At 52.5% G+C, this 22893-nt stretch overlaps 2 protein-coding genes across 3 annotated transcripts; both read right to left on the bottom strand.

The window, feature by feature from the left end:
- Positions 1–159: 159 nt before the first annotated feature.
- Positions 160–2791, bottom strand: CDKN2D (cyclin dependent kinase inhibitor 2D). The gene is made up of 3 exons (XM_054463896.2): positions 2673–2791; positions 2239–2394; positions 160–1119 (listed from the first exon to the last, which is right to left on the bottom strand). Exons 2-3 carry the CDS (start codon positions 2377–2379, stop codon positions 760–762), a joined length of 501 nt encoding a protein of 166 aa, XP_054319871.1. The 5' UTR covers positions 2380–2394; positions 2673–2791; the 3' UTR covers positions 160–759.
- A 3602-nt stretch (positions 2792–6393) lies between these two features.
- AP1M2 (adaptor related protein complex 1 subunit mu 2) lies at positions 6394–21835 on the bottom strand. 2 transcript variants are annotated; one of them, XM_054463899.2, is made up of 12 exons: positions 21713–21835; positions 18362–18518; positions 18053–18120; positions 15232–15362; positions 14971–15118; positions 14750–14876; positions 13169–13311; positions 12360–12431; positions 10670–10828; positions 8649–8774; positions 8162–8237; positions 6394–6811 (listed from the first exon to the last, which is right to left on the bottom strand). In XM_054463899.2, the coding sequence occupies exons 1-12, from the start codon at positions 21752–21754 to the stop codon at positions 6789–6791; spliced, it is 1272 nt and encodes a 423-aa protein (XP_054319874.1). In that variant the 5' UTR covers positions 21755–21835; the 3' UTR covers positions 6394–6788. The 2 variants fall into 2 exon arrangements, with proteins under 2 accessions (XP_054319874.1, XP_054319872.1); XM_054463897.2 differs by having other exon boundaries at positions 13169–13317.
- Between the last annotated feature and the right edge of the window lie 1058 nt (positions 21836–22893).

Below are 22893 nucleotides of genomic sequence, written 5' to 3' on the forward strand. Positions count from 1 at the left end.
AACCGCTGCCCCACCCAGCTCACTCACCCTGGCGCCCTGGGAATTACTATTCTCTCCCCTCACCCACCACATCCACGATCCGCGACCCCCGTCCTCATCCCCATCAACATCCGGGATGTGTAACTCTCCATCCCAGACTCAAAAATCAGAAGCCACCCGTGCTGTGATCATGCACAAGTCTTAATTTAATGGGTAAAAACATTAAATTATTACAACATTTTTTCCAATAAAGCATAATAAATAGAATCCATTTCTTTTAAAACGCTGTACAAGAGACTGGAAAACAAGCTTCCAACAGAATATGAATAACTCATAACTCATCCTACCTTCTTAATGATTTGGGACGCTCCCCCCACCCCCCATGCCTGAAGCAACGTGCACACTTCAGGTCTCTGAGCACAGCCGGCCAAGGTCACCAGGTTCTAGGCTCCCTGGACGTGATGACTTCACTCTTAAATGCTCTGCCCTTGGGTCTTGTCTGAGGCCCCAGCAGCCTGGGGCGCAGAAGAAACTGAACCGTTTGGGTGGCTGTGGCCTGCAGGAGCCCTTCTCTGTCCAACACACCAAAAGGAGTGAGAAAAACAAATGAGAAACGTCCCCCAAACACTCACACCCCAAAACCAACACCTATAAGCCACAAACTGTGCTCCTCCCCTACTGCGGCAGTGGGCAGGAGAAAAAAGAAGAGAAAGTGTTTGTTCCCCTATCTTCTGATACATAACCCCACGGGGTTCTCTTGCTGGAAAAGGTGACCCCAGATCACAGCGGGGCCACCATGTGGCCCTGCAGGATGTCCACGAGGTCCTGAGCTCCTCTCTGCAGTGCCAGCTCCAAGGGTGTGAGACCCCTGGCGTCCCTGCGATGGAGATCAGATTCAGCTGCCAGAAAGCTGACCACAGCAGTGTGACCCTCTTGAACTGCCAGATGGATTGGAAGTGCCCCGGTGCCATCAGGCGCATTGACATCAGCCCCGTGCTCCACTAGGACCTTCAGGGTGTCCAGGAATCCAGTGCGGGCTGCGTCATGGACTGGACTGGTACCGGAGGTGTCCTGGACATTGGGGCTGGCACCTTGCTTCAGCAGCTCCAGGGCGATGGCGGTGCTGCCAAACATCATGACCTGTGTGAGGGACAGAGGATCAGGAGGTCCTCAAGGGAGGAGGTTCCAAAAAAGGGGTCACTGGAAAGAGAAGGGTCATCCAGAAAAAGCCATCTCCCAGAAACAGGAAATGCTAGAGGAGGGATCCTCTAGTGAACGGAGAAGCTGCATAAGCCCCCAGGGAACTGTTTGAGATGCAGATAAAAAGTTCTTCGGGGAATACGGGCCCCCCCTAAAAGCTGGTCACTCCCTTAAGAATGAGACCCCCCAACCCAGAGAACAGCCCCCATGGAAACTTTGAAGGAACCTAAGACTCTCCCCCAAGGGACCAAAGACGCCCCCAGATATGGGCAATCACCAGGAAATAGAAAATCCCCTCCAGGAAATGGGCCCCCAGAGATGGAGAACTACCCCCAAAGAATTGATAGTCCTCATAAAGGAAAAGAGATGTCAAAGGAAAGCGAACCCCTTCTCCAGGAAATAGCCTCCTCCTATATAATGGTGATGTCACCTCAGAGTACCTGAGCGCTCCTTTCAAGAAGCGGGATTCCAAAAGTAATAGTAAGAGAAGAGAAACGAGACTCCCCTGTAAAATGTCTCCCAGGGAATATAGGGATGTCTTGCAATCTGACATTGTTCCTCCATTGGGGCCCCCACACTATACCAAGGATCCGCATAACCTTTAGGAATGAAGACCCCACCGCCAAGTAACCAGATATGTCTCAGAGAGCCCCCTACAAAATGAGGAACCCCTAGAGACAGGATCTCTCCTTCCAGAGATCGGATCTCCCCATAGAAGCCCCAAGAAACGTGAGCCGTCCCCATGGAAACGGCATCCAAAGGAGCTGAACCCGCACCCACGGAATAAGAACCTCCCCAGGGAAAGTGAATCCCCGGCACTCAGAGAACCAGGAATCCTCCCAGAGAAGATGCCAAAAAGCTCTCCCCTCCCCCCACAACCTAGCCTCACCCACCACCCACCTTCGAAAGAGGACCGTGGGGGAACAATGAAAGCCTAGATAAGAAGCACCGGTTCCCAGTGGGTCACCACCAGGGCCAGGAGACCAGGGAGGAGCTCTGGGGTCTCGATCCTCATCCCGCTTAGCCGTCCCGCCCCGACCTGGACCGGCCCGGCCTCACCTGCAGCGCCGTCTTGCCGAAGCGGTTGAGGGCGTCGGGATGCACCAGCTCGCGGTGCAGAAGGCGGCGCACCTCCTGCACGTCGCCCCGGGCCGCCGCCCCACTCAGCCGGTCGCCGGCGCGAACCTCCTCCAGCAGCATGTCGACACTGGCGGCCTGCAAAGCCCCCCGCCCCGCCCCAGCCCGGCGCTGTCAGCACGGAGCAGCCGGCGGGCGCTGGACCGAACAGCCCTCCCGGGGCGCGGCCGCGGTGCTCCCAGCTGCGCTGCTCTCCCGGCCCGGCTCCCCAGCCCAAGACCCCGGCCCTCCCAGCGGGCTCCTCCCCCTGTCAGCCGGAGGACGGCGAGGGGCTGGGAGCCGGGCCCAACCCTCGGCCGCCCGCGGGGCCCTGCCCGGCGCCCGCCCCTTGGGGGCCGGGTCTCCCCCTAACTCACCCTCCCTCCTCCTCGCCGGGCGGGGTCTGCTCTGAGCCTGCGCGGCGGCCGCCGCTGAGGCAGCCGCCAGGGGGCGGAGCCAACGTGCTCCCGGCCACGCCCCGAACGCCGCGGATTTGTTTTCTTACAAACTCGCTACTGTGTAGCGGCTCCGCGTTGCCCGGCGCGCGACCTTACGGCGTTCCGCCCACAGGGCCTCCATAACCAGTGGCTGCGCGTCGCCGGGGAAACTTCGGGCTCAGCGTGAAACGCGTCGCTCCTGATTGGTCAGAGTGTGGCAACCGGTGGCCCGCCGGCAATGGCGGGGTTTTCGGTTTTCAAATGAACAGGGCAGGCGGGAAAGAAGGCTGGTTTAACTGACCCAGGGAGAAAGGTCAGGGGCAGGGTCGCGCGGGCTGCTCTGGGACCTCGGCGCCTCCTGGGGGAAGGGAGGCAGGGCTGGAGCCACCCAATCCGAGGTTCCACTACCAATAGACATTCATTGGCCCTTAGTACGAGCTGGGCGCTTTATTTCATTCATTCATTCATTCACTGTGTGCAGGGAGCGTCCTGGGAGCTGGACGCGCACATTCAAACAACTAAATAATATTAGATAGTGTCAAGCACCGTGAAGAAAGGGAAACGGAGAGACGGAGTGGATGAGGAAGGGATCACCCTGCCTGGCTCAGACTGAGCCAGCAGGAAAGGAGCCTGCAGCTGCCACGTGGGAAGGCCTGGGAGGACATAGTCGCAGCCAGACAGGGACTCAGAGGTCTTCGTTCAAATATTTACTTAGCACCTCCTAGAGGTGCCCGAGTGGAGAGCACGCCAGTCGGCCCCTGCTGCAGGGACACCTATGGTCTGGGGCCAGAGACAATAGTTAGTTTTTATTTATATATGTATTTATTTTTGAGTCAGGGTCTCACTCCTGTCACCCGGGCCGGCGTGCAGGGGCGCGATCACAGCTCACTGCAGCCTCGACTTCCCGGGCTCAAGTGATCCTCCCGCCTCAGCCTCCCGAGTAGCTGGGACTACAGGGCGCACAACCACGCCCAGCTAATTTGTATTTTTAGTAGAGATGGGGTTTCACCATGTTGCCCAGGCTGGTGTTTTTTGTTTGTTATTTGTGTTTTGCTTTTAAATACAAATTTTTTTTTTTTATGTTGGGGTTCTTGCTTTGTTGCCCAGGCTGGTCCCGAATTCCTGGGCTCAACGGATCCTTCTGCCTTGGCTTCCAAAAGTGCTGGGATTACAGGCGTGAGCTCCTGCTCCCCGCCAATAGTTAAATCTTTTTAGAGTGGTAGAGGACTGACCAGATGAGCCATTGAAACGGAAAGGCAAAAAGCCAAGCGCGGTGGCTCACGCCTGTAATCCCAGCACTCTGGGAGGCTGAGGTGGGTGGATCACGAGGTCAGGAGTTCGAGACCAGCCTGACCAACATGGTGAAACCCCGTCTCTACTAAAAATACAAAAATTAGCTGCACCTGGTGGCGCGCACCTGTAATCCCAGCTACTCAGGAGGCTGAGACAGGAGAATCGCTTGAACCCAGGAGGCGGAGGTCGCAGGAGCCCAGATCGTGCCATTGTACTCCAGCCTGGGCAACAGAGTGAGACTCTGTCTCAAAAAAAAAAAGAAAAGAAAAAGAAAAATAAAAAGAAAAGAAAACAAAAAAGAAAAAGAAACAGAAAGGCAGGGAGGGCCTCCCTGAAGAGGTGACATTTGATTTGAGACCTAAAGGTGAGGGAGGGAGACTTGTGGTTATGTGAGGAAAAGCACACCAGCTGGGAGGCACAGCAGATGCTAAGGCCCAGAGGTGAGAACGTGCCTGGTGTGGTACAGAGCAGGGGAGAGCAGGTAGGTGGGGTATCAGGATGGCAATTGTGCAGATCAAGCCATGGCTTTTTATTTATTTATTTATTTTAATTTTAATTTTTTTAATTTTTTTTTTTTTTGAGACGGAGTCTCGCTCTTTCGCCCAGGCCGGAGTGCAGTGGCGCTATCGCGGCTCACTGCAAGCTCCACCTCCCGGGTTTACGCCATTCTCCTGCCTCAGCCTCCGGAGTAGCTGGGACTACAGGGGCCCGCCACCGCGCCCGGCTAATTTTTTTGTGTTTCTAGTAGAGACGGGGTTTCACCGCGTTAGCAAGGATGGTCTCGATCTCCTGACCTCGTGATCCGCCCGCCTCGGCCTCCCAAAGTGCTGGGATTACAGGCGTGAGCCACCGCGCCCGGCCTTTTTTTTTTTTTTTTTTTTTGAGACAGAGTCTTGCTCTGTCGCCCACGCCCGACCAGGCCATGGCTTTAATAAGATAGGAATGCCGAGCGAAGTGGCTCACACCTGTAATTCCAACATTTTGGGAAGCTGAGGCGGGTGGATCACCTGAGGTCAGGAGTTCAAGACCAGCCTAGCCAACATGGTGAAATCCCGTCTCTATTAAAAAATACAGGCCAGGCGCAGTGGCTCACGCCTGTAATCCCAGCACTTTGGGAGGCCGTGGCGGGCGGATCACGAGGTCAGGAGATTGAGACCATCCTGGCTAATACGGTGAAACCCCATCTCTACTAAAAATACAAAAAATTAGCCAGGCGTGGTGGAGGGCGCCTGTAGTCCCAGCTACTCGGGAGGCTGAGGCAGGAGAATGGTGTGAACCCGGGAGGCGGAGCTTGCAGTGAGCCGAGATCGCGCCACTGCACTCCAGCCTGGGCGACAGAGCAAGACTCCGTCTCAAAAAAAAAAAAAATTAAGCCAGGTGCGGTGGCTCACGCCTGTAATCCTAGCACTTTGGGAGGCCAAGGCGGGCGGATAATGAGGTCAGGAGTTTGAGACCATCCTGACCAACATGGTGAAACCCCGTCTCTACTAAAAAATAACAAAAATTAGTGGGGCATGGTGGCGCACGCCTGTAATCCCAGCTACTCAGCAGGCTGAGGCAGGAGAATCGCTTGAACCTGGGAGGTGGAGGTTGCAGTGAGCCGAAATCGCGCCACTGCACTCCAGCCTGGGCGACAGAGCGAGACTCTGTCTCAAGAAAACAAAAACAACAACAACAAAAAATTAAGCCAGGCGCAGTGGCTCATGCCTGTAATCCCAGCACTTTGGGAAGCCGAGGCGGGCAGATCACGAGGTCAGGAGTTCGAGACCAGCCTGGCCAACATGGTGAAACCGGTCTCTACTAAAAATACAAAAATTAGCTGGGTGTGGTGATGGGCGCCTGTAATCCCAGCTACTCGGGAGGCTGAGGCAGAAGAATCGCTTGAACCCGGGAGGCGGAGGCTGCAGTGAGCCGAGATTGCACCACTGCACTACTCCAGCCTGGGCGACAGACCGAGACTCCATCTCAAACAAACAAACAAACAAACAAAAAAGCCAGGCGTGATGGTGGGCGACTACGACTATAATCCCAGCTACTCGGGAGGCTGAGGCAGGAGAACTGCCTGAACCTGGGAGGCGGAGGTTGCAGTGAGCCGAGATCACGACACTGCACTTCAGCCTGGGCTACAGTGAGACTGTCTCAAAAAAAAAAAAAAAAAAAAAGAAAAGAAAAGAAAAAAGAAAAAAAGAAGCGATGCTAACACGCGCCCTCTAGCGGCTACTGGGGGAACAGACTGTGGAGGTGGGAAGCAAAGACAACAGCAGAGGAGCAGGGCGATGATCCGCAACGGAGGAATGGACGGACACGTGTTGCCCACTCTCATTGCAGCACTTCAGTAATGTCCCCAAACAAGCACATAGACAGCGGCTAGATTCATCTTTTTAATGACGTCCTAAAATTCAGAGGAGGGGCCAGCGGGACCTCTGGGGTCAGCGGCTGTGAAGGAGGGACCCGCAACATCCGCTAAGGCAGGTAATTGCAAGAAGGCACTCGCGAGGGGGACTTCAAGCCCCCCTTCTATTTCTTCACATAAAATCAGGGGGATGGGGAAAACTCCAAGGGCGAGGGAAGCAGAGAGAGTTTCTCTCCCAGCCTATGGAATAAGGAAGAGGTGAGGAAGGGGCGGGTGCTGGGAGCAAGAAACTGCTAAGTCCAGGACCTGCCCTCACACAGACACACACAGCCCGCACCTTCCCTCCCTCTAAAATCTGCATCCGGGGCTGTAAGGAAGCCCCGTGTTCAAGCCCCCATCTCTTCTCCCTTCTAGCTGGTACGAAGTTGGTAATCTGCAGAGAAAGAATAAGGAGGGGCCATCTCAGAAATGGGGAGAGGGGAGCCAGGCACAGTGACTCACGCTTATGATCCCAGCACTTTGGGAGGTCGAGGCGGGTGGATCACTTGAGGTCAGGGGTTTGAGACCAGCCTGGCCAACATGATGAAACCTCATCTCTATTAAAAATACAAAAATTAGCTGGGCATGCTGGTGCACACCTGTAATCTCAGCTACTAGGGAGGCTGAGGCAGAAGAATCGCTTGAATCCGGGAGGTGGAGGTTGCAGTGAGCTGAGATCGCGCCACTGCACTCCAGCCTGGGCGACAGAGTGAGACTCCATCTCAAAAAAGAAAAGAAATGGGAAGGGGTAAAGGAAGAGGGACAGCCTCCCACACCCCCTCAATTCATCCCCTATCCCAGCAGTCATGATCAACAAGGCTATGAATGGGGCTAAACACAGGTACTGTAACCATAGCAACAAGGCAGTTTCCAGGCAGCAGATGGAGGTGCTATATGTTCAGCCCCTTCTCCAAACTCACGACCACCCTAGAACTGACGCTGACAACTGCCCCTGCTTTTTTTTCCTTTTTTTTTTTTTTTTTTTTTTTTTTGAGCCAGGGTCTCACTCTTGCCCAGGATGGAGTGCAGTGGCGCAATCACAGCTCACTGCAGCCTCGACCTCCTGGGCTCAGGCGATCCTCGGAGACCTCAGCCTCCTGAGTTGCTGGGACTACAGGTGTGCACATCACACCTGGCTAATTTTTATATTTTTTGTAGTGAAGGGGTTTTGCTGTGTTGCCAAGGCTGGTCTGGAACTCCTGAGCTCAAGCGGTCCTCCCACCTCAGCCTCCCAAAGTGCTGGAATTACAGATGTGAGCCACCACACCCAGCCAACCGCCCCCATTTTAAAGACGTGCAAACCAAGGCCCAGGGTGCCATGACAAGAAGGGGAAGTTTGCTTTCTTTTTCTTTTTCTTTTTTTCTTTTTTGAGACAGGGTCTCTGTCGACCAGGCAGGAGTGCAGTGGTGCGATCTCAGCTCACTGCAACCTCCACACCTCCTGGGTTCAAGCAATTCTGCCTCAGCCTCCTGAGTAGCTTGGATTATAGGCACACACCACCACACCCGGCTAATTTTTGTATTTTTAATAGAAACAGGGTTTCACCATGTTGGCCAGGTTGGTCTCGAACTCCTGGCCTCGAGAGATCCACCTGCCTTGGCCTCCCAAAGTGCTGGGATTACACACGTGAACCATCACACCTGACCCTTGTTGGTTTTCTGAGCCAGAATGTGGTGAAAGCCTCAAGTCCCTACCCACTGCCTTTCCCTCACCCCACTGTCCCCAGGAGCTGGGCTGCCTTACCGCCACTCTGGGTGATGTAGCGAACCCAGGGCAGGGCCTGGTAACCACTTTTCTCAATGATCTTCATGTATCGGACCTGAAAGGTAATGAAAAGAGGTGGTCCAGATTGCAAGCGGGAGGAGGCCAGGGCCAGGGAGAAAGAGATGGCTTAGGCCAAGCGGCTATGTGGCACAGGCTGGGATCGATGAGGGGACATCACATGGTCTTGGGGGGATGAGGTGGCACAGGCAACGGAATGGTGAATGTCTTTGGAGGTGAAGAAGGGACAGAAGTGGACAAGCCGGTGGGGAACGAGGTGACACAGGCGGGGGGAGAGGGAGCACAGGCTGTGGGCAGATAAAGGTAACATTGCTCTAGGGAAAGACCAGGCAGCCTTCAGAGGAGTGTTGACACAGGCCAGGGGATTGAGGCGACTCGAGCCAAGGGACAGGAGAGAGGGGAACCCACCGAAGTCAAGGGGAGGAGCCTCCCTGACTGCTTCTCTCACCTGGATCCCAGAGACTGTGAAGTAGGGGATCTCAAACTTGACCCCGATGGGGGGCCGGCCCTCCACCTCTTCCTTTTCCACGCTGGGGAGGCCAAAGTGGGCTCGCATCAAGTACTCCTTGCCCCCCTGAGGGAACATGGGGGCATCAGGTACACCAGGGTCCCCCTACCCTCCTGAGACCTTCCTTACAGCAACCCCCGGAGCCAGAACTGCTCACAGCCCATTTCACAGACAGGAAAATAAAGGCTCCTTAGCCTGGGCAACATATTGAGAACCCATCTCTACAAAAAGTTTAAAAATTAGCTGGGTGCGGTGGAACATGCCTGTAGTTTCAGCTACTCGGGAGGCTGAGGCAGGAAGATCCCTTGAGTCTGGGAGTTTGAGGCTGCAGTGAGCCATGATCTCACCACTGCACGCCAACCTGGGTGACAGAGACTCACCAGGGAAGAAAAAAACCCAATCAGGGTTTTTTTCTTTTTTTAACTACCACGTCCTGCTTTACAGGCACTGATGATCCACCTCTCCCAAGATCACGGGGACAAACCAAAACCTCTAGCAGCCAAGGGTTGTGGGTCACCTCATCCTGCCCATTTCACAGACGGGCAAACTGAGCCTTCTTAAGTGGAAATGGGTTTCCCAAACCCACCCAGCTCAGCAAAGCATTAGTGAGGAAGGTGAACCCAGGGCTGGTTTCCTCGAGACATTGGCAGGGGAATATTTAAATCCACTCACTTCCCGTCATGGAAGTTTACCCATCTGTGAAATAGACTGGCCTGGTTTCAAGCTTGCATCACTTGCATACATACGTACCTCTCTCTGATTTATTTGTATTTCTTTTCTCTTTTTTTTGAGATGGAATCTTGCTCTGTCGCCCAGGCTGGAGTGCAGTGGTGCGGTCTTGGCTCACTGCAAGCTCCGCCTCCCAGGTTCACGCCATTCTCCTGCCTCAGCCTCCTGGTAGCTGGGACTACAGGCGCCTGCCACCACATCTGGCTAATTTTTTTTTTTTTTTTTTTTTTTTTTTTGTATTTTTAGTAGAGACAGGGTTTCACCGTGTTAGCCAGGATGGTCTCGATCTCCTGACATCATGATCTGCCCACCTCGGCCTCCCAAAATGCTGGGATTACAGGTGTGAGCCACCGTGCCCGGCCTTGTATTTCTTTTTTCTTAATTTTTTTTTTTCTTGAGACAGTTTCACTCCGTCACTCAGGCTGGGGTGCAGTGGCGTGATCTTGGCTCACTGCAACCTCCACCTCCCGGATTCAAGTGATTCTCCTGCCTCAGCCTCCTGAGTAGCTGGGACTACAGGCACACACCCCCATGCCCAGCTAATTTTTGTATTTTTAGTAGAGACGGGGTTTCACCATGTTGGCCAGGCTGGTCTTGAACTCCTGACCTCAGGTGATCTGCCCACTTCAGCCTCCCAAAGTGCTGGGATTACAGGTATGAGCCACCATGCCCGGACTTTTTAATCTTTTTTTTTTTTTTTTTTTGAGATGGAGTCTCCTTCTGTTGCCCAGGCTGGAGTGTGCAGTCGCGCAATCTCAGCTCACTGCAACCTCTGCCTCCCGGGTTCAAGCGATTCTCCTGCCTCAGCCTCCTGAGTAGCTGGGATTACAGGCATGCGCTACCACACCCAGCTAATTTTTGTATTTTTAGTAGAGACGGGGTTTCACGATGTTAGCCAGGTTGCTCTCGAACTCCTGACCTCGTGATCCGCCCACCTCAACCTCCCAAAGTGTTGGGATTTCAGGCGTGAGCCACTGCGCCCAGCTCCTCTTAATATTTTTATAGAGGCACAGTCTCACTGTGTTCCCCAGGCTGGTCTCCAGCTCCTGGGTTCAAGCGATCTGCCCGTGTCAGCCTCTCAAAGTGCTGGCATTCCAGTCATGAGCCACCACACCTGACTGGGTCTCTGATTTGTTCTCTGCCTTGTTCTCATGCCTCCTGGGCAACCCCCACACTACTCCAGTCCCCTCCACCCCCAAACCCCCCCCCCCGCCCCGGTCCCTGGTGCTTACCGGGAAAGACTTAATACTCCAAATCACGACGTTTCTCTCCGGCACATACTTGGCACTGCCCACACTGGTCTTAAATCTGGGGGAGTCGGCATCGCTGGGTACAGGCACAGATATCTCCACACCGTTGGCCACTGACTGTTTCTTAAACTGCCCCTTGGCCTGTCAGGGGAGCGAGCGTGGGGCATGAAGAATTCGCTTGCTCGTCCTTCAAAATTTACCAAACCTTTTTTTTTTGAGACGGAGTCTCGCTCTGTCGCCCAGGCTGGAGTACGGTGGCGCGATCTCGGCTGGCTGTAAGCTCCGCCTCCCGGGTTCACTCCAGTCTCCTACCTCAGCCTCCTTAGCAGCTGCTACTACAGGCGCCCGCCACCACGCCCGGCTAATTTTTTTGTATTTTCAGTAGAGACGGGGTTTCACCATTTTAGCCAGGATGTTCTGGATCTCCTGACCTCGTGATCCGCCCACCCTGGCCTCCCAAAGTGCTAGGATTACAGGCGTGAGCCACCGTGCTTGGCCCTCCTTTTTTTTTTTTTTTTTTTTGAGACGGAGTCTCGCTTTGTCACACAGGCTGGAGTGCAGTGGCACAATCTCCGCTCATGGCAACCTCCACCTCCCGGGTTCAAGCAATTCTCCTGCCTCGGCCTCCCAAGTAGCTGGGATTACAGGCATGCACCACCACGCCCTACTAATTTTGTATTTTTAGTAGACACAGCGTTTCTCCATGTTGGTCAGGCTGGTCTGGAACGCCTGACCTCAGGTGATCCTACTACCTCTGCCTCCCAACATGCTGGGATTACAGGTATGAACCACTGCACCCGGCCTGAAGGGGTCATTTTGAATCAGGCAAAGGTGTATGGTGCTGTCCAGATGGAAGGCACCAAGAACAGGGCTTCTCCAGCCTCATGGGTGTGGGCCTGAGCTCTAACAGTTGTTGGCTGTGTACCTGCAGGCAAATGCCTTAACTTCTGTGTACTTCAGTTCCCCCATCTGTAAAATGGACAGGATAAGGGTCCCCACCTTAGGATTGTGGAGGCCTGGGCTGAGAGGGTAGATGAAAGGGCTTGTTGAAAAAAGCTGGGCATGGTGGGCCACACCTGTAATCCTAGCACTTGGGGAGATGGAGGCAGGCGTGGTGGCAGGAGCCTGTAATCCCAGCTGCTCGGGAGGCTGAGGTAGGAGAATGGCGTGAACCCGGGAGGCAGAGGTTGCAGTGAGCTGAGATCGCGCCACTGCACTCCAGCCTGAGCGACAGAGGGAGACTCTGTCTCAAAAAACAAAACAAACAAACAAACAAACCCTTCGGTCCATCACAGGAGAGTTATTATTTTATTTGATAATAGACTTTTTTTTTTTCTTTTTTTCTTTTTTTTTTTTTTTTTGGAGATGGGGTCTAGCTCTGTCATCCAGGCTAGAGTCCTTGTCTCACTACAACCTCCTCCTCCTGGACTCAAGCAATCCTCCCACCTCAGCCTCCCAACTAACTGGAACTACAGGCACTCACCACTTTGCCAGGCTAATTTTTGTATTTTTTGTAGAAACAGGGTTTCGCCATATTGCCCAGGCTGATCTCAAAGTCCTGGGCTTAAGTGATCTAACCACCCCAGCCTCCCAAAGTGCTGGGATTACAGGTGTGAGCCACCGCACCCACCCGAGATCATGCATTGTTAATAAGTGTTCCCCCAAGGCCCACCTTGACCATGATCTCCACGCGGCTGTGGGAGAACTTCTCAATGACAGACTCAATCCAGATCAGCGGCTTGACCTGTGGAAAGAAGAAGGGGGGAGTTCTTGGAGACTCCAGGCTCACTCTCTTCTTTTTTTTCTTTTTTTTTTTTTTTTGAGACAGAGTCTCACTTCTTCGCCCAGGCTGAAGTGCCATGGCATGATCTTGGCTCACTGCAACCTGCACCTCCCGGATTAAAGCAACTCTCGGCCGGACGCGGTGGCTCACGCCTGTAATCCCAGCACTTTGGGAGGCCAAGACAGGCGGATCACGAGGTCAGGAGATCGAGACCATCCTGGCTAACACAGTGAAACCCCATCTCTACTAAAAATACAAAAAATTAGCTGGACACAGTGGCGTGCACCTATAGTCCCAGCTACTCGGGAGGCTGAGGCAGGAGAATGGCGCGAACCTGGGAGGTGGAGCTTGCAGTGAGCCGAGATAGCGCTACTGCACTCCGGCCTGGGCGAAAGAGCCAGACTCCATCTCAAAAAAATAATAATAATAAAAAAAAAAGCAGTTCTCCTGCCTCAGCCTCCCCAGTAGCTGGGATTACAGCATGTGCCACCATGCCCAGCTACTTTTTGTATTTTTAGTAGAGACAGGGCTTCACCCTGTTGGCCAGGCTGATCTCGAACTCCTGTCCTCAAGTGATCCACCCAACTCGGCCTCCAAAATTGTTGGGATTACAGGCATGAGCCACTGCACTGGGCCCAGGGTCACTCTTCAGCCTACCCCATCCTACCCCACCCAGATGGGGCTGGACCCTGCCTCACCTGGGTGCTGAGGCGGTAGGACATGAGCTCAAAGTCACCATCAGGCGGGATGAAGGAGATGGTGCGGTCGTTGTCAAAGCGAGAGAGCCGCACGCACTGGTGGAATTTTACATCCTCCAGCTCTACCGATTTGTTCTTGCTGCCTGAAACTCAGAGTGGAGAGTGCAGCGTGACCCTGGGAACCAGGAAAGGATCCCTATCCGCACCTTCCCTGCCGACCACTATCACCTATTTCACATATGGGGAAACTGGGACCCAGAGAGGATGAACAAAAACTGGCAGAGTAGAGCTGGAATCTGAACCTAGTATCTGTACAGGATCTGGCTTGGTTTTTTTTTTTTTTTTTTTTTTTTTGAGACAGAGTTTCACTCTTGTTGCCCAGACTGGAGTGCGATGGCACGATCTTGGCTCACGCAACCTCCACCTCCCGAGTTCAAGTGATTCTCCTGCCTCAGCCTCCTGAGTAGATGGGATTACAGGAATGTGCCACCATGCCTGGATAATTTTGTATTTTTAGTAGAGACGGGGTTTCTCCATGTTGGTCAGGCTGGTCTCAAATTCCTGACCTCAGGTGATCCTCCCTCCTCGGCCTCCCACAGTGCTGGGATTATAGGCGTGAGCCACTGTACCCGGCAGTGTCTGGCTTTTAAATATGATGCTGAGGCCGGGCGTGGTGGCTCATGCCTGTAATCCCCACACTTTGGGAGGCCGAGACGGGCGGATCACAAGGTAAAGAGATCGAGACCATCCTGGCCAACTTGGTGAAACCCCGTCTCTACTAAAAATACAAAAAAGTTAGCTGGGCGTGGTGGCTGGAGCCTGTAGTCCCAGCTACTCAGGAGGCTGAGGCAGGAGAATCACCTGAACCCAGGAGGCGGAGGTTGCAGTGAGCCAAGATCATGCCATTGCACTCCAGCCTGGTGACAGAGCGAGACTCCATCTCAAATAAATAAATAAATAAATAAATAAATGAATAAATAAATAAATAAGATGCTGAGCCAGGCACAGTAGTTCACCCCTGTAATCCTAGCACTTTGGGAGGATTACTTGAGGCCAGGAGTTTAGACCAGCCTGGGCAACATAGCGAGACCCCCATCTCTATAAAAAATTTAAAAAGTAGGTGGTCCATGCCTGTGGTCCCAGCTACTCGAGAGGCTGAGGTGGGAAGATCAGTTGAGCCTCGGAGGTCAAGGCTGCAATGAGCTATGATCACACCACTGCACTCCAGGCTGGGTGACACAGCGAGACCCCATCCCAAAATAAATAAATAAATAAACAAATAAATAAGATGCTATTCTGTCTCCTCCTCCCAGTAGGATGTCATCTCTGTAAGAACGCTGGTTTGTCTTTTTCTTCACTGCTGTGTCCTCAGAGCCTAAAACTGCGCCTGGCACCCAATAGTCGCTCAATCATGAAACAGCCTTTGCGAAGTCAACAAATGGCTGCAATACTGGCCGTGACCAGCAGATGGTGAGCGAGCGCTTATTTAAAAACGGGCTGAGATTCTCTTAAGTCCCCACGTGGGCCGGGTTTGCGACTCCCCTGTGCACTTCTCAGAAGAAAGGTCCCCTAAATGCTTACGGCCAGTGAGCTCGAAAAGCACGCGGTCATTGAGGCCCAGCCGCAGCTCTGGCATTCCCGACAGAAACACCTTGAGCTTGATGGTACCGACGATTTCGCTCAGAAGGACGCTGCCGTTGGCATTGACCTGAGGGAGGACGTTGGGGATAGTCAGCAGGCATCCAACTCCGTCTCCCGCAGCCAGGCCGTGGAAGGGGTGCCGGGGAGGTGTGCGGGCTCACCAGCAGGTTGACAGACTCTATGACATCAATGAAGACCTCGTTCTTCTTATACTTGATACCCTCAGAGCGCCAGGACACAGCGTTGGTGACAGTGGGTGGCACCCGTGACTTGCCCGTCTCCAGCTTGTTGCTCTGCTGAGTGATGTACCTGGAGGGAGGGCGGCAGGGACAAGCAGCTGGACCCAGGGACACCTCCGTGGACCTCCTCCAGTTCCTTACACCCACAGTCCAGCCCATGGCTGCCCCCAGGGGTCCACTCACTCCTGCAGGATCTTGCTGTCGGTGGTCTGCGGGAAGCCGAAGTCCATGAGCTCGTCCAGCAACTCGTAGACGATGACAAAGTTGTCCCGGATGCTCTCCTCCTCCAGCTCCTTGAAGTATTCGCAGAATACCTGGGGGTTGGGGGAGAGAGAGACCCACAAAAGTATGGCTACAGGCTGGGCATAGTAGCTCATGCCTGTAACCTCAGCACCTTGGGAGGCCAAGTCACGAGGATCACTTAAGGTCATGAGTTCAAGACCAGCCTGGGCAACATAGTGAGCCCCCACCTTTTTTTTTTTCAAGACAGAGTCTCGCACTGTCGCCCAGGTTGGAGTGCAATGGCACGATCTCGGCTCACTGCAATCCCCGCCTCCCGGGTTCAAGCGATTCTCCTGCCTCAGCCTCCGGAGTAGCTGGGACTACAGGCACGCACCACCAGGGCCAGCTAATGTTTGTATTTTTAGTAGAGACGGGGTTTCACAATGTTGGCCAGGGTGGTCTCGATCTCTTGACCTCGTAATCTGCCCAATTCGGCTTCCCAAAGTGCTGGGATTACAGGCATGAGCCGCCGGCACCCGGCCATGAGCCCCTATCTCTAACAACAACAAAAAAAATTTTAATAAGAGTTCCAGGCTGCAGTGAGTCATGAGGATGCCACTGCACTCCAGCCTGGGCAACAGAATAAGCCCGTCTCAAAAAGAAAAAACGCTGGGCATGGTGGCTTATGCCTGTAATCCCAACAATGGGAGGCCGAGGCAGGCAGATCACTTGAGGTCAGGAGTTTGAGACCAGCCTGGCCAACATGGCGAAACCCCGTCCATACTAAAAATACAAAAATTAGCCAGGCATGGTGGCACCTGCCTGTAATTGCAGCTACTAGGGAGGCTGAAGCAGGAGAATCACTTGAACCCAGGAGGTAGAGGTTGCAGTGAGCCGAGATTGTGCCACTGCACTCCAGCCTGGGCAATAAAGTGAGACCCTGTCTCAAAAGAAAAAAGAAAAAAGAAAAAGGGTACTGAATGCTTGAAAAAGTAGGCAAAAAAGGGCGGGTACGGTGGCTTTTTTTTTGAGACTAAGTCTCACAGTGTTGCCCAGGCTGGAGTGCAGTGGCGAGATCTCGGCTCACCACAATCTCTGCCTTCCAGGTTCAGGTGATTCTCCTGCCTCAGCCTCCCCAGTAGCTGAGATTACAGGTGCACGCCACCATGCCCAGCTAGTTGTTGTATTTTTAGTAGAGATGGGGTTTCTCCATGTTGGCTAGGCTGGTCTCAAACTCTTGACCTCAAGTGATCCACCTGCCTTGGCCTCCAAAAGTGCTTTGATTACAGGTGTGAGCCACCGTGCCCAGCCTCTACTTAAAAATTTTTTTTAAATAGTGGGGCATGGTGTCTCAAAAAAAAAAGAAAAGAAAGAAACGAGCCAGGCATGGTGGCTCACACCTGTAATCACAGCACTTTTGGAGGCTGAGGTGTGTGGATCACCTGAGGTCAGGAGTTTGAGACCAGCCTGGCCAAATACAAAAAATTAGCCGGGCATGGTAGCACATGCCTGTAATCCCAGGTACTCAGGAGAATCACTTGAACCCCAGAGGTGGAGGTTGAGGTGAGCCGAGATTGTGCCATTGCAGCCTGGGCAACAAGAGCGAAACTCTGTCTCAAAAGAAGGGAAGGGGCCGGGCACCGTGGCTCACGCCTGTAATCCCAGCACTTTGGGAGGCTGAGGAGGCCTCAGCCTCCTCAGGTGGATCACCTGAGGTCAGGAGTTCAAGACCAGCCTCACCAACATGGAGAAACCCTGTCTCTACTAAACATACAAAAAATTAGCCGGGCACGGTGGCACGTGCCTGTAATCCCAGCTACTCGGGAAGGCTGAGGCAGGAGAATTACTTGAACCTGGGAGGCAGAGGTTGCAGTGAGCCGAGATCACGCCATTGTACTCCACCCTGGGCAACAAGAGCGAAACTCCATCTCAAAAAGTAAAAAAAAAAAAAAAAGAAGAAGAAGAAGAAGGGAAGGGAGGGGAAGAGCTTCCAGGCTTTTTTTTTTTTTTTTTTTTTGAGACGGAGCCTCACTCTGTCACCCAGGCTGGAGTGAAGTGGTGTGATCTCGACTCACTGTAACCTCCACCCTCTAAGTTCAAGTGATTCTCCTGCCTCAGCCTCCTGAGTAGCTGGGACAGGCAGGTGCCACCACACCCGGCTAATTTTTGTATTTTTAGTAGAGAAGGGGTTTTGCCGTGTTGGTCAGGCTGGTCTCGAACTCCTGGCCTCAAGCAATCCGCCCGCCTCACCCTCCCAAAGTGCTGGGATTACAGGTGTGAGCCACTGTGCCTGGGCTTTTTTTTTTTTTTTTTAAGCACAGAGACAAGAAGTCACTTGCTCAAGGTCACACAGTGAGGAAGCAGGGAAGCTGGGATTGGATGCCAAGTCCTTGGGCTTAGCTGAGCCGTATGCTCTCTGAGACATTCTTGGTCCCTGCCCTTTAGGGAGAGATGACCTCATAAGCAGCTGATGAGATGCAGAGTGATGGGGCTTTGATGGCGGATGCACAGAGACTCAAATAAGGCACCAGGGAAGGGCTGAGCGTGGTGGCTCCCATGCTTTGGGAGGCCGAGGCAGGAGGATCGCTTCAATCCAGAAGTTCTAGACCAGCCTGGGCAATATAGCAAGACCCTGTCTCTACTAGAAAAAAAAAAAAAAGAAGAAGACGACCCAGGGAGATCTGGGAAGGCTGCTTATCAGAAAAGGATCTTGAATCTTGAAAGAGGCGGGCAAGAGGGGTAGACAGATAGACCAGTTAGCCAGTGGGAGGCTAGTACCTACCTCTATTGTCTTATACAGGAAGGAGTACACCAGGGAGGCATTGGCATTCTTCGATGTGGTGGCCACCACTAGGGGCAGCAAGGTTAAGGAAAAGGTGCCATTTATGGAGAAGTCAATGGAATACAGACCCTGAACCTCCACCCTGTCCCTTGCCACGACCCTCATCTCTACCTGCCCTTGCCCTCCAGCCTGAGCTACAGAGATGTGCTGTGCAATTCCTGTCTTCAGCCCACCCTCTCTTAACCTGAGCTGCTACCATCGCCGACAGCCCCCACACCCACCTCCAGGGACACCACGTGGGGTGGATACAGTAGAGGTTGCTGTGTTTGATCCATAGGAAGTGGACCTGGCCGTGGCTCAGCAGCGGGGCCAGGGCGCCTTCCTCCTCCCGCTGTACCAGCAGAGGCATGAAGTGCTCAATCTTGCTCATGGCCACATCGCCCTTGTAGTTGCGGCTGATCAATGGCTGAGGGTGGAAGGAAAGGACCTGGTCACCGTCAGCATCCAGGAACCTACCACGCTGAGGAGGCACAGTGCCCGGTTCTGACCCTACGTCCTAGCTGAGGGGCTTGGGCAAGGCTCTGCCTCCTTGTGCCTGTTTCCTGCTCTGTAAAATGGGAGTGTGATGACAACAGCTAATGGGTCTAGGGCCCTCACTAAGCGCCAGGCTGTGTTTTATTAAAGGGTAGGCGATGGCTGGATGCAGTGGCTCATGCCTGTGATCCCACCATTTTGGGAGGCCGAGGCTGGTGGATCATGAGGTCAAGAGATCGAGACCATCCTGGCCAACATGGTGAAACCCTGTCTTTACTAAAAATACAAAAAATTAGCCGGGCGTGATGGCACGCATCTATAGTCCCAGCTACTCGGGATGCTGAGGCAGGAGGATCACTTGAACCTGGGAGGCGGAGATTGCAGTGAGCCAAGATCGCACCACTGCACTCCAGCCTGGCGACAGAGCAAGACTCCATCTCAAAAGAAGAAAGAGAGAAAGAAGGAAGGGAGGAAGGGAAGGAGGGAGGGTGGGAGGGAAGGAAGGAGGGAGGGAAGGAAGGAGGGAAGGCAGGCAGGCTGGCTACTAAAAAAAGAGTAGATGTTTGCTAACTTATTAGTTCTTGCCACAACCCTGTGGGGTAGATGTTATCATCATCTCCATTTTACACAGGAGAAGTGAGGTTAGAAACCATGTCCATTGGAAGCATATGGAAACTGGGGATTGACCTAAGGCATCCTGGTACCAGAATCCCTGCTGTTGCCCCAGACTTCATTTGCACCAAAGTGGGATTATTTAAAAAAAAAAAAAAAAAAAAAAAAACAACAACAAAGAAGAGGCCAGGTGCAATGACTCACTCATGAAGACCAAGGCAGGAGGATGGCTTGAGGCCAGGAGTTTGAGACCAGCTTTGGCAACATAGCGGGATCCCTCTACAAAAAATTTCAAGAATTAGCTGAGCATGGTGGCCTGCACCTCTGTAGTCACAGCTACTCTGGAGGCTAAGGCAGAAGAATCCATTGAGCCTAGGAGGTCGAGACTACAGTGAGCTGTAATCATACTACTGCACTCCAGCCTGGGCAACAGAGTGAGATCCTGTCAAAAAAAGAAAGAAGAAAGAAAGAGAGAGAGAGAGAGAGAGGGAGAGAGAGAGAGGGAGAGAGAGAGGGAGAGAGAGAGAGAGAGAGGGAGAGAGAGAGATAGGGAGAGAGAGAGAGGAGAGAGAGAGGGAGAGAGAGAGAGAGAGAGGGAGAGAGAGAGATAGGGAGAGAGAGAGAGGAGAGAGAGGAGAGAGAGAGGAGAGAGAGAAAGAAAGAAAGAAAGAAAGAAAGAAAGAAAGAAAAATGACAGTTCATATGATTGTGCCTGGTAGTCAGGAAGACACCCATAATAGTAAACACTTTTGTCTGGGCTCGGTGGTTCACACCTTTAATCCCAGCACTTTGGGAGGCTAAGGGGGGTGGATCATGAGGTCAAGAGCTCGACACCATCCAGGCCAACATGGTGAAACCCCGTCTCTACTAAAAATACAAAAATTAGCTGGGTGTGGTAGCGCATGCCTGTAATCCCAGCTACTCAGGAGGCTAAGGCATGAGAATCACTTGAACCCAGAAGGTGAAGGTTGCTGTGAGCTGAGATCACACCAGCCTGGTGACAGAGCGAGACTCCGTCTCCAAAAAAAAAACGTTACCACTTCCTAAGGTTGTTTTGTCCAGCGTCTGAACAGGGAGGACCCATGGCAGGTTCTCAAACATCTTAGCTCTCACTATTAATATTAACGGGAATATTATTTTCACCACCACTCTTATTTTGGCTATTAAATGACAAGACAGGCTGACTGCAGTGGCTCACACCTGTCATCCCAACACATTGGGGGGCTGAAGCAGGGGGATAGCTGGGGACCAGGAGTTCAAGACCATCCTGGGCAACATAGCGAGACCCCATCTGTAAAAAAAATAAAAATAAAAAATAGGCCGGGTGCGGCCGGGCGCAGTGGCTCACGTCTGTAATCCCAGCACTTTGGGAGGCCGAGGTGGGCGGATCACGAGGTCAAGAGATTGAGACCATCCTGCCCAACACGGTGAAACCCCATCTCTACTAAAGATACAAAAAATTAGCCAGGCGTGATGGTGTGCCCCTGTAATCCCAGCTACTCAGGGGGCTGAGGCAGGAGAATCGCTTGAACCCGGGAGGTGGAGGTTGCAGTGAGCCAAGATCATGCCATTGCACTCCAGCCTGGGTGACAAGGCGAGACTCTGTCTTGAAAAAAAAAAAAAATACAAAAATTAGCCAGGCATGGTGGCACGCACCTGTAGTCCCAGCTACTCGGGAGGCTGAGGCAGGAGAATTGCTTCAACCCGGGAGGTGGAGGTTGCAGTGAGCCAAGATGGAGCCACTGCACTCCAGCCTGGGTGACAGAGCGAGACTCTATTTCAAAAAAAAAAAAAAAAAATTAAAAATAGCCGGGCATGGAGGGGTCAGCCCGCAGCCCCAGCTATTCGGGAGTTTGAGAGCAGCTTTGGCAACATAGCGGGATCCCTCTACAAAAAAATGTCAAGAATTAGCCAGGCATGGTGGCCTGCACCTGTGTAGTCACAGTTACTCCAGAGACTGAGGCAGGAGGATCGCTTGAGCCCAGGAATTCCAGGCTGCAGTGAGCTATGATCGCACCACTGCACTCAAGCCTGGGAGACATCAAGAGACCCTGTCTCCAAAATAAAAAAAGACAAGAGGAATAAAAGGACTTCAGGAAGAGGCAAGGCAGCCACAGATGGGGGGAGATAGAGGCCCCTGTTCCAGTTGCCTTCCCCAGGTATTAACACTGTGGATGCCGACAGTGATGGAGATAATTTCAATTTGCTGAGTCCCTAATATTTCCAGAAAGGCCACTGTGCTAAGTAGTTTACACCCAGCGAGTTGTATTAATTCTCATTGGGTGGGGACCTCTGTTGCTCCTATTTTTACATACAGAGAAACTGAGGCCCTGGGAGGCGAACCCCTTGGCCTCAGGCACAAGGCGGGTGAATGCTGGAGGTGGGATTCCCAGGGATTGCAGGGGGAGGGGGTGTTCCCAGACCCCTTCCTGGACCGCGCGGAGGGGTCGCCCCTGAATCCCTGGGAGCGAGACCTCACCTGTCCGTCTCCCAACTCCTCATGCCCAGCCTCACCTTGCCCTTAACGTCGAGAATGAAGACAGCCGAGGCGGACATGGTGGCGGCCGAAGGACTTAGGAGTCGGGGAGGGAGCGGCGGGAGGCGATGGCGGCGCCGCTTCCTTCTTCCTGCGGAAGCGCCTGCGCCCAGGTGAGAGCCCAGGTGTGTGCGTCTTAAAGGGGAGGCGGCCAGGTGAGCAGCGCTGTTGGCCAACGTGAAGATGGCTGCGGGGCCGGGAGAGGTACTGCGACTTCAGATGGGTCTGCTGCCCCTCTTCACTTTCCCTAGCCACCCAGGAGTAATGACGGATGGAGACCCCAAACCAATCAACCATCCTTCCATCCATTCATTCATCCTTCCTTTCATTCATCTATCTATCCATCCATCCATCCATCCATCCATTCATTCTTGCATTCATTAATCCATCCATCCACGCATCCACTCGTTTAGCCATTCATTAACCATCTTCCATCGATTCATTGATCCATCCATCCATTCGTCATCCATTTCTTCTTCTTTCGTCATCCATTTCTTCATCCATTTTTGCATTCATTTATTTATTCCTCTATCCATTATCCATTCATCCATCCATTTATTCATCCATTCATGCATCCCTTCTTGCATTCATTCATTCATCTTTCCATTCATCCATCCATTCATCCATTCTAACATTCATCAATTTATTCATCTATCCATCCATCCATCCGTTCATCCATTCTTGCATCATTAATTTATTCATCTATCCATTCATCCATCCATCCATCCATTCTTGCATTCATTAATTTATTCATCTATCCATTCATCCACCCGTCTATCCATTCATTCATCCTCTCATTGATTCATTCATCCTCTCATTGATTCATTCATCCTCTCATTGATTCATCCATCCATTCACTTTCTTTCTCCTCTGTCTCACCCACACACGTCAGCCCCAATACAGCAGGGACTTTGTCTTGTTCATGTTTATGTCCCTAGTGCTCAGCACTGGGTGCTCAAAATTTGCCCAATTCATTCATTCACTCATTCATATAATAAATTTTACTGGTGAATTTTACTGAGTGAATTTGAAATATTCATTCACTCAGTAACAGGAACTGTGGATATAACTCTGAGCAGGACAAATGTACTTGCTTTTATTATTCTTACAAATTTACTCATATTCATTTCAAATAAAAAATTTATTTTTTTGTTTTTTG

The sequence above is a fragment of the Pongo pygmaeus genome, chromosome 20 (assembly GCF_028885625.2).
Source record: "Pongo pygmaeus isolate AG05252 chromosome 20, NHGRI_mPonPyg2-v2.0_pri, whole genome shotgun sequence".
In the NCBI taxonomy this organism is placed as follows: domain Eukaryota; kingdom Metazoa; phylum Chordata; class Mammalia; order Primates; family Hominidae; genus Pongo; species Pongo pygmaeus.

Coding starts and splice junctions, on each gene's coding strand:
- CDKN2D (XM_054463896.2), bottom strand. CDS start 2,379: ATGCTGCTGGAGGAGGTTCGCGCCGGCGACCGGCTGAGTGGGGCGGCG. Junction 1,120..2,238: donor TCGGCAAGACGGCGCTGCAG/GTGAGGCCGGGC, acceptor TCCCTCACACAG/GTCATGATGTTTGGCAGCAC.
- AP1M2 (XM_054463897.2), bottom strand. CDS start 21,754: ATGTCCGCCTCGGCTGTCTTCATTCTCGACGTTAAGGGCAAG. Junction 18,121..18,361: donor CAAACACAGCAACCTCTACT/GTATCCACCCCA, acceptor TGCTGCCCCTAG/TGGTGGCCACCACATCGAAG. Junction 8,238..8,648: donor TCACAGTCTCTGGGATCCAG/GTGAGAGAAGCA, acceptor ATTACCTTTCAG/GTCCGATACATGAAGATCAT.